At 44.2% G+C, this 11,159-nt stretch overlaps 1 protein-coding gene across 2 annotated transcripts in view; it reads left to right on the top strand.

The window, feature by feature from the left end:
• The window catches only part of NPFFR1 (neuropeptide FF receptor 1), a 17,383-nt gene extending 6,687 nt beyond the window's left edge, over window positions 1-10,696 (top strand). Inside the window, exons 3-4 of one of the 2 annotated variants that reach the window (XM_081007566.1) lie at window positions 4,404-4,503; window positions 7,077-10,696. In XM_081007566.1, the coding sequence (XP_080863692.1) occupies window positions 4,404-4,503; window positions 7,077-7,968 (992 nt within the window). In that variant the 3' untranslated portion in view covers window positions 7,969-10,696. Of the gene's footprint in view, window positions 1-4,403; window positions 4,504-4,779; window positions 4,943-7,076 lie in introns of those variants that run through there. The other variant, XR_013986905.1, reaches the window with a different exon arrangement.
• Window positions 10,697-11,159: the final 463 nt, after the last annotated feature.

Genomic DNA, 11,159 nt, shown 5'->3' with positions numbered 1-11,159 from the left:
GATGTTTTGCCCAAACATCAAATACCTTATTAGCATAATTCCTCATTCCAGTGGAGCATGTCAGTATAGCAGCATGCCAGAAACCAGTTAGGGGGCAATTCATTGATCACTTAGACTGGAGAAATCTGATTGGCCTCAGTGGAGCTTACCTCACTGTAAATGACCCTTGAATATTTCCTCTTAGGCAAGTCTGAGCTCTGCCTAATGCCAAATCTAAGTGATGTTCTGATTGGACTTTGGATTGGATTGCAGGACTGAGCCATTGCTGTTTTTAATCCTGAAAGCAGCAATAGGAAAGAAGCCAAGCTGCGTGCTTAAAGCTAATGCTCCATGTATGTGTGTTGGAAAAACACCGTTCTGAAATTATGTTATGATTCACATTTCTGCTGTCCAAACGAAAGGGAGCAAAGGCAGGCCCATTTTCACCACGGAAAGCCGCAAGTGCTGAGAGCCTGAGAGACGAGCACAAAAAGATACAAAGGAGTTTTGGAAACGGATATTACGCTACTGGCTGCCTCTATCTCTGTTTTTGCTGCAGTAGGTAGCCCTGGCATTGCACTCTTGTAAGCTAATTTGTACTTAAAACAAGATCAGATTTCTGACTAATTATTATGCAGAGCAGGCAGGCACATTCCGACTCAGCCGGGCGGCCCTGTCAACGGCTGAAAACCTTAATTTGTTAAAATCATATTTATGTTTCTGAACTGCTATTAGCACTTCAGAGCTATGCCTAAAAGACCCCATTCCACACTGTATCCTTTTAATCAACAGAATAATGAGCTACATGCCAGTTACGAGATTGCTATTGCTTCCCCAGCTCCCAGGGGAGGATAGCTTCAATTTCCCTCTCTGATTTTAGTGAATTAAGGATGGGAGTCACCTAACCTGTTACTGGAAGCTGTGCACAAGGACTTTCACTTGCACAGTGGGGCCTTCCCTCCCCCCACATCACCCACACCCCTGAAATTAGCTCTGGAAAGGGTCAGGAGAACCCCCAGAATAGCATGGGGGGGGGGAGGATAGTTCACTTTGGCAAGCGGGAATGCTTGAGCAAAGGAAAGGATTTTTTGAATTCCACCCTATGTATCCAGCTGTCTATGGGTGGTAGTCAATGCTAGTCTTCCTCAGAGTAGGCCCATTTGAATCAATGAACCTAATTTAATCATGCCCATTAACTTCAGTGAGTACACTCTGAGTAAGATTAGCACTGAATACCTTGTTTTATTTACACATTAAGATCTGGAAATTCAGGATACCAATTCAAATTCCCTGCGGTGGTGCCATTAGGTGCCCCTGGCTTATTGGAGAATTAAAAAAAACAAAACACATTTATCCTATGTGACTGTAAATAAATATGTGGTTAAGTGGTGGTATGTACCTTGAGTGAGGCTCTGTTGTTTAAGCTGCTACGTCTGTCTCTAAAAAGTCACCCCAGTCTTGAGTGTGAGTTGTCTCAGCTAGAAGCTTCCCTGGGCTTGCTGACATCTTCATTTGCTCTTGATCTGTAGAAAGTCAAATAGCTTCTCCCCATCGCCACCTCCACTTGCTGTTAACGATGGTTCCTTCGTTGTAGATGTCGAAGCTCTTCCTTTATTTATATGGTCTTTGTGTTTCTACAACAGAGGTTGCTGGGCTAGAACTCCCAGCAGCCCCAGCTAGCATGACAAGTGGTCACAGATTATGAGATTTGTTGTCTAACAACATCTGGAGGGTCTCAGGTTCACCTCCCCTGCTTTACCGTATCAGTCTCCCCCAGTCCTTTCCCCATTTCTTGGCTTCAGAGAACCCATTCCACATTGGTTCACATTGACCATTCAACAGGAACACCTTGCAGATGATTCTGGGAAATGTTCTTGGGTGCGCAATAAGTGCACACATGAAGCCTTATGTGAAATGGGAGGGCACTGCAGGAACTAGCCTGTGTTCTCTGAAGGCTGTGAATTGGACTGAAATGAAAAAAATTGATCCATCGTGGACAAACTGCCCTTGAGGGAAGTCGATCCAACATGACGGTTCTGCTAACAGAAAAATAGGTTTTGAACTCCACTGTGTTCTATAGTAAATAAAATAATACACAGTGGAATGGTTTTTCTCAAATGCTTTTTAATTTAGCAATTTGAGCTTTGGGGTTTACAGTGACTAGCACCATTCCCAATTACAGGCCACAGCAATGCAGATAGAATATCTACCCAGTTTCAGTCCCCAGTATTTTCAGGTAAGGCTGAGGGGAAAAAACCTTCCAAACCCCTGGAGAGTTGCTTGACATTATCCTGTAGATAATGTCATGGCAGATGGACCAGTGGTCTGACAAGGCAGCTTATTATGGGAAGGAAAAGTTGTAGGGCAGTGGTTTGGCACCTGCTCTGCATGTCAAAAAGCCCTGGCATCTCCAGGTACGACTGAGAGAGACGCATCTGAGATTCTGGAGGCCTACAAGGAGTCCCTAGAGACAAAATACTGAGCTAGAGGGACCTAAAGTTTGCCAGCTTTGTATGTTCCTATAGCACGTCTGTCTCTTTGAACATTCTGGGTCTAAAAGCTGTCATTTGGAGATAGGGATTAATGAAATATTATGTCCGTTCTCCTGCTTTCCTTCTGTCCCCCACCCCTCCTGTAATGATCGATGGTCTGTATGTTGCCTCTAAGTATACCTTTCCCCTCCTCATCAAGTGACAACTGTCCACTTACCCTCTTATCACCTTGAGCACTTATAGCTGTCAAGCGGGGGGGGGGGGGGGGGCTAAATGCACCAGTAACTTTGAGGATTCACTCTGCTGCTGAAGTCAATAGAGAGCCATCACAGCAGTAAAGCAAAAAAGAGGTTTGTTCTCAAAACAAGTGCAGTTTTTGCAGCAAAAGCTCTGAACGTATTTTTAAATGTGTGGCTCACTCCCATATTTAGCTAGTTCTCTTCACTATCAACTCTCTGACGTTTCCTGCAGAACTTTACACCCGTCTTTCCAATCTGCAACCAGCATATATGATGAAAATGAAGCACATTTGCATAATTTCTGATACAAATAATAATTAGTAGCATCATTATGCATATGTTCTGATTCTGCTAGGCATGGAAAGGAGCGGTGCAATTGCAGCGCTGGAATCCTGCCCCCTTGCACTTACGCAGCAATTCCTTTTGCTTCTGAGATTTTGCTAAAGATTGCCACTGCACATTAAAATCTTTTCAGTCCAAAGGGCTAGAAAAATTCTTTCCAAACAAAAAAAGAAAGCTTTGCCCATATCCTCTCTACTGATTAGAGTATGTCTAATCAATCAATATCTCCCCTCATATAAGACACCTGTGTTAGAAGGGAACAGCAAGCACTTAGGGCAGGAGAGTTTTCTGCACAGTCTCTCGAAGGAGATGTCAATCTTTTTCTTTTTTGACAGTAGGAAGTTCTAAATGGGTAGCTGTGATACCACATGCAGCTAGCTCTGGTGCCCTGCACAAATCTGACTTATTCAGAAATGAATGGGATTGTGATCATATGGTGAATGGAGACATCTAGAGGAAGCTGAAAACATTAAAGGCCGAACGCAGCATGCTTACAAGCTTGGGAGCACTGTATTTCTAAAGGGCGACACAGTCCTGCTTGCTACAGGAAGATAGATAAGGCCTGCCTCAGAACATTTGGGCATTTAAAATAGATAATCCAAATTACTCCACCTCAAGGAACAAAACTACCCTGTAGTGTAGAAGGTTGAAGCTAATCTTGAACACAAGATGCGTATGATTTTTTTTAAAACATAATTTAAAATAGACACCATAAACACAGGGAATGGTGTCCCTTTGGGAAATGGGATTATGCTGAATGAAAGTCCAGAGGAAGCCACTGAAAGGGTCTGCTGGCACCTTTGTTATTGCTGGATCTGAGCCTGGGAAACTGAAAAGAAAATTTGTTGGCCAAGCGATGCAATAGGATATTATAATTAGTATGAAATCCCCATCTTTGAAAAAGAGAGAAACATGGATAAACGTTGGGTTGAAAACAAACAAATCGTGATGGGGTTGCAGCAGCCGAATGGTGATTCCCATGGGCATGGGATCTCTCACGGGAACCTGATGCTAACTTGCAACTTGTGAATGCTTTGGAGGCATTTATTTGTGCTTGTTTGTCAGTGAATGGTTATATGTCACATTGGTCAGGCTACACTGGTTGCAGTCGTTTCCCAGAAAACATTTTTTTCCACAGTTTCCAATAAATATTACAATATTGTTGCATGTTTGGGGAGTCGGTCCGCATGATGCCAGAGTCCTTTCTGATTCTTGGCGTCCAAACTAGACGTGGTTTAGCAGCTCTTGGAGAAGGCTCGGGTTCAATCACTATGCATTTGCTATATTACCTCTCATGAGGTCCAGAATGTTAAGAAATGCACTGCAGTTGACACTCTGTATATCATTCCAGGCTGGCCATTTGACATCACCATGTGTAAAATGAGTGGCTTGGTGCAAGGGATGTCTGTCTCTGCTTCCGTGTTCACCCTGGTGGCCATTGCTGTGGAAAGGTAGGTTTGTTCTATTTATTTCAAAGCGGTTATAAACCACTTAGTGTTTCTAAAAACCTCAAATTGACATGCAGCATAAAAACAGTAAATGGTATCATTAACACAAAGGCAACATTCCATATAAGAACAGGAAAAATACAGTATATTAAAAAATAAATAAACTGGAATTCATGCAGACAAAAACAGGGTGTGATTTCATGGGTCAGGTCATTGGCCATTGTGACCCATATGTTGGCAACCTCCTATCTGGACTATTGCAGTGTGCTTGATGTGTGGCTTCCCTCGCAGCTTGCCCAGACACCTGCAGATAGTACAGAACACCACAGCCCGGGTGATGCTCCTTTTCGGGCCCATACCATGCCAACGCTGAGGGATTTGTACTGGGCTGCCTTCTAGCCACCAAGCCAACTTTAAGGTTCTGCTGCTTACATAAAAAAAGGTAAAGGTAAAGGACCCCTGATAGTTAAGTCCAGTCGCAGACAACTCTGGGGTTGCTGCGCTCATCTCGCTTTACAGGCCGAGGGAGCCGGCGTTTTGTCCGCAGACAGTTCTTCTGGGTCATGTGGCCAGCATGACTAAACCGCTTCTGGGGCAACGGATCACTGAAACCAGAGCAGCACACGGGAATGCCATTTACCTCCCCACTGGAGTGGTACCTATTTATCTACTTGCACTGGCATGCTTTCGAACTGCTAGGTTGGCAGGAGCTGGGACCGAGCAATGGGAGCTAACCCCGTTGTGGGGATTTGAACCACTAATTTTTTGATCGGCAAGCCCAAGAGGCTCAGTGGTTTAGACCACAGCGCCACCCGCGCCCCTGCTGCTTACATACAAATTCCTAAATAACTTTGGACCAAGGCTACCCTCCACTGCCCAGCCTTGCAACCAGCTTTCGGAATCCAGTTACTTTTGTCATGACCCAATGATGATTGGCTTGTGGTAACACAGAGGAGGCTTCCCTCTCCCCCCCCACTGGGGGCACCAGTTTTGCAGAACGCCCTCCCTGCTGAAATATGAGACCCCATCACTATTGGGATTCCACTACCTCCTGAATGCCTACCAGTTTAGACAAACATTCCCTTGAACTCCCTGATTTGTTTTTAAATTGTTTTAATTGTCATGCTTTTTAAACTGGCTTTTGTTTTACTGTATATTTTAATTAAGGACGTTTTGGTGCTCTGTGTATTTCATTACGCATGGAATTTTGTTTATTGATTTTATAGTTGCAAACCACTTCAAAACCATTTTGGCATATACACAGTATATTTTGTTGTTGTTGTTGTTGTTTAGTCGTTTAGTCGTGTCCGACTCTTCGTGACCCCATGGACCAGAGCACGCCAGGCATTCCTGTCCTCCACTGCCTCCCACAGTTTGCTCAAACTCATGCTGGTAGCTTCGAGAACACTGTCCAACCATCTCGTCCTCTGTCGTCCCCTTCTCCTTGTGCCCTCCATCTTTCCCAACATCAGGGTCTTTTCCAGGGAGTCTTCTCTTCTCATGAGGTGGTCAAAGTATTGGAGCCTCAGCTTCACGATCTGTCCTTCCAGTGAGCACTCAGGGCTGATTTCCTTCAGAATGGATAGGTTTGATCTTCTTGCAGTCCATGGGACTCTCAAGAGTCTCCTCCAGCACCATAATTCAAAAGCATCAATTCTTCGGCGATCAGCCTTCTTTATGGTCCAGCTCTCACTTCCATACATCACTACTGGGAAAACCATAGCTTTAACTATACGGACCTTTGTCGGCAACACAGTATATTAGCTATTATTAATAATAAATAATAGCCAACACAGTAAATAAGCAACAATTTTTAAACCCCCATCAAAGGCATATGCAGAGCCCCAAAATAACCTTCTCTGTCAACTATGGGAAATGTTACAATGGTGCCATATATAATTTTGATAACATTTTATCCGTTTATTATTTATGTTTAACATTTTTATTGCTTCTACCTTCTCTATAACCCACTGTCTCTGAGGATCTATCGCACATTGCATTGTTTTTAACTTCTTGCAACTCTCCTTGAATGTTTTGGTAGAAAAGTAGGATGGAAATTAGAATAACACCTCCGTTCTCCCAACAAGGGCTTCAGGGAGAAATAGTTTTCCCTCCCTACATTTTATCAGCACAACAACCCTTTGAGGTAGGTTGGGCTGATTAGCCACTCATATCATGTCTGACCAAGAATCTGAGCCCAGGTTCCCCTGACTGAGGTCTGGCTGCAGCATTAGTTTCACAAGCTGCTCATGTTTGCTTTTGCTAATGAGAACTTTGGGGGTCTATTGAAGTTTGTTCATATGTTTTAATGACGTTTTGTCCTGAAATTATCATCTCCTTTTAGAAAAGCTAGAAAGCCACGACTGAGATGCAGTTTTCCCTCATGTTGTTATTAGCTCGCCATGCTGGAAAAGTGCCTTCTTAAAATGTCGCTTATAAAAGGCCCTCTAAATCCCTTGTGTTCTGGTACAGTACATCCCACAAGTCTCTCAGCAGACCATGAAGGAAATGCTTGTTTCTCATAGCTTTTCCAGTGTTGTATCTGAATATATTGCTTTTCCCCTCTTCTCGCTTAGGTTCCGCTGTATCGTGTACCCATTCAGGCAGAAGCTAACCCTAAGGAAAGCTCTGGTCACCATCATTATAATTTGGGTCTTAGCCTTAATCATCATGTGCCCCTCAGCAGTCACCTTGACCGTCACCCGGGATGAGTACCACTTCATGCTAGATGCCTACAACAATTCCTACCCGCTCTACACCTGCTGGGAGGCATGGCCAGACAAGGAGATGCGCAAGATCTACACAACCGTTCTTTTCTCTCACATTTACCTGGCCCCTCTCACCTCGATTGTGATTATGTACGCTCGGATTGCCTACAAACTCTTCAAGTCATCCGCAAGCATTAGAGGCTCCCAGTCGGAGGAGAACGAGGGAAGGAGAGTGTCCAAGAGGAAAATCAGAGTTATCAACATGTTGATCATTGTGGCGTTGTTCTTTACCCTCTCTTGGCTGCCCCTCTGGACTTTATTGCTGCTGACAGACTACGGGAACCTCACCGAGAATCAACTCAACCTCATCACGGTTTATTTTTTCCCCTTTGCCCATTGGCTGGCTTTCTTTAACAGTAGCATCAACCCAATCATCTACGGGTACTTCAACGAGAACTTCCGGCGAGGATTCCAGGAGGCCTTCCAAGTCCAGCTCTGCTCCATGGAAACAGAACACAAAAACACCTATTCTGACAGGACCAACAGTGGGTTGCTTTTTGGGGCACGCAATCGGATTTTTGTCGAAGTTCAAGGCAGTGACTCAGCACAGCCCTCTGAGTCTGGTCAGAGTAACCTTTTGAGAACAGGGCTGTATCCTGCAAGGAACGGAAGGGTAGCTCACCATGGTCTGATGGTGGAGGACTTTGACAGCAAAAGTTGCTCCCCCAAAACTGTCAGTATCCCAGCTTGGGATATCTAAGGATATTTAAGATGCTGATGGATTGATTATACAATATATCGTTACATTACTTTCACAGCATGTGAGCCAAATCCATTTCCAGTAAGCTTTTCAAGACCAAAACCCATTGTCGGTGTAGATATCTAAGTGAAGGGACTTGACGTTTGTGGAACTTCCTCTTCTTATTCTGGGTTTTGATACTTCAGTATGACACGCACCAGTTTTTATAAAGCACTGTAATTTATAAATGCTTATTCCTCCCCTTAGAACCTTGTATATATTCCAAATGAGGTGTTGGGATTCAGGCCTGTGTTCAGGGCTGTCTTAAGCATATCTCACAGAGTTGTCGACCTTTTTTTAAGGGGGGGACTTCGGTCCAGCTCGTTTACATCGTGGGGTCCAACGCGTGCTCGGCGCTGCATGTAAGTAAGAGGCGCCCAGATCGCAGCCCAGACGGCCTCCCACGAAGCCTCCCTCTAAGTGCCCAGCGCCCCTTACATGTCCCCATCCAGAGAAGTCCGCATGACAGGCAGGCCAGCAAGCAGATCAGGTGCCTTGTCGGCTGTCCCATCCTCGCCCGGCGCCGGGATTGCACAGGGCGCTTCCCTGATCCACTTGCAGACTCCACAGGGAGGCGTGCAGAGCAGTGACGCACCCAGAGATGGGTGGGAGAGACATGCCCGCCCTGCCCTGCACCCACCCCCGATTGCACCCACCAGGCACCCAGGCAGCCCCGGCAGGAGGGGACGCAAAGGGGCTTCCCTGAGCCGGACGCAGTGCGCTCCAATGGGCAGCTGAAAGGAGAGGAGAGGGCTGCCCCAGAGCAGGGAAGGGAGCATGCCCTGACTCTCCTTCCTGGACACTCAGCCTGTAGTGCCCTCCAAAATCTGGTGCCATGGCGCCGTGCACCACTAATGTCTATGGGTAAGACGCCCCTGCCTGTGTTTAAAGAGGAACCAGACAGAACAATTATTCTGAACTAGATTTCTAAATAGAAGCGCAGTTGGCTGTGACTGGTCAGCAACCTCATCTGTTGGAGACTGCTTGTTGTGCTACCTCAACAATAAAAGCAAGGTAAGAGTGACAAGTGAGAGGAAGAAAAGCCTCCATTCAGGAAACAGGAAGATACAGTATTTAGAGCACACACGCATGCAGACCATTCACTTACTGTATATCAGCCCCATAATTGATCCATTAACTTTTGTGAGACTGCCCGAGAATGATTCAAATGTTACTGTTGTGTCACGGTTGCTGCTTCTATGTGATCAGATGCCAGGGTTTTTTTTTGGGGGGGGGGTTGTTGTTGTTTTGTTTGTTTTCGTAGGAAGGTGTCTCTGGAATCTGAGATTCCCAGCTAGCATATATTACATTTTGAGAAGCAATTTCAAAACCTACAGTGTTGGGAGAGAACATTGTTTATGTTTCCAGCTTATTGGGGTGGGTGTGGGGTACCAGTTTTATTTATGTCACCAGGAGCTAAGTTTAAATGATAGCAGCACAGCCAGATCCTGTCAGGGATTTGGTTGGGATTTGCATCACTTTAAACTTGAATACCGTTGATGTGTGTATCTCATTGGCCGATTTGTTGCCCATTCACCCTCTTGGACAGATTGTGACCAAGTTGGTGCCATCTACCTCACTGCTCAGCCTTGACTCCGTGTTATTTATGAATAAGCTAAATAACACCAGCCCCAAAACATATTCTTAGAGGAATGTGTCTCTTAGTTTTAACAATGAAGGAAATTATCTATCTCCTCACAACCCCTGCTTCCTGGTGTATGCCCATTAGAGGACTTACCTGTACTTTTATCTGTTTATTTTTCCCACGGTTACTAAGTCTCCTTAGGAACCTTAGCTGAAAGAGTTTGTAAAAGTTTTTTGAAAGTCCAGGTATATAATACCTGTCAGATTACCTCTACCTGCATGTTTGTTGGTGTTGATACACTAAAAAAATAAAAATCTCGAAGGGGTGTTGAGGCAGTGTTCCGTTAATTTTATTATGCTGACTTTAAATGTTTAGCCCACCTTCCACACAACTTTGCAGAGTAGCTTGTTGTTCCTTAATTGTTACACAGGGGATATAGCTGTGCTGTAAAGTGCAATATACAGATATGACACTAGATGGCGACAGTGAGCTATGCAAAATTCAATGTATTTTTCAAAACTTTTTTCATATGTGTGTAGATTCCACCCTGGAGAGGAGATGACATCCTCATTTCATTTCAGGAAGGGATGCATTTCTACCACATGAGGTTGCCAAATGATAAAATAAAGAGACTGTCCTGCTTTTTAACAGCAGCTTGATCTACAGAAATCAGCAGATGAAGCTCTTCGCAACAGGAAGAAAAACATGGTTTCAAATCAAGCTGCTGTGAAAGGCACTGGATCAGGGACCTTTTTTAAAAAATAAAAATAAAATAAAATGGCAGTTCTACTCATTTCAAATACATGGCTTGTATCCTTCATTAACCCTACATTTTAAAGAATAAAAAACCCAAGAAAATGGAGGGTGTGCATGTTTGTATAAGAAAGCATCATTGAAGCTCAAAGGCAAACCCAAGAAGAGAATTCATTTGCTGAATCAAAGTGTTTACTGCCTGTATTGGTCCGTTGTCTTCCATTGCACTGTGACTAAAGACTACCTACCTATTGCCATTTTTGTAAATTAGCAGTCCTGTGTTGTAAAAGTGGTCATGATGCTATTACACAGTTGTTGACAATGTATCAGAAATAAAAGATACTCTCTGTTGCTGTATGCTTTTAAATTATGATAATATTTGTAGCTGCTGCCGCTGCAAGTCTCTGTTGCATTTAGGGTCAGCCAGCTTCTAGGCAGAGGAAGGAAGCTGCCTCGTGAACTTGAAACAGTTTAGCTTATATGTCCAAAGATGAACAAAGTGCTTTCCTACATGTCATATTGGGCAATGTTAAGGGCCCTAAGGGAGTTTAGAGTATGTCACAATCACATTACTTTTAGGCCCCCTACATTCATCAGTTCTCCATACCAATTATCACACACAGCTGCAATGTACATGCATAAGCTTGCTTTCTGCTGCTCTGAAGGGTAGGATCCGAACCAATGGCTTTAGGTTACAAGAAAGGAGATTCTAACTAAACAGCAGCAGGAAGAACTTTCTGGCACCAAGAACTGTTCAACAGTGGAAAGGACTAAAAAAAAAAAAGTGGAAAGGACTCCCTCAGAAGGTGTTGGG

The sequence above is a fragment of the Podarcis pityusensis genome, assembly GCF_964106645.2.
Source record: "Podarcis pityusensis genome assembly, chromosome: 5".
In the NCBI taxonomy this organism is placed as follows: domain Eukaryota; kingdom Metazoa; phylum Chordata; class Lepidosauria; order Squamata; family Lacertidae; genus Podarcis; species Podarcis pityusensis.
The sequence above is the reverse complement of the archived record's forward strand: the minus strand, read 5'-3'. Positions and strand labels throughout refer to the sequence as shown.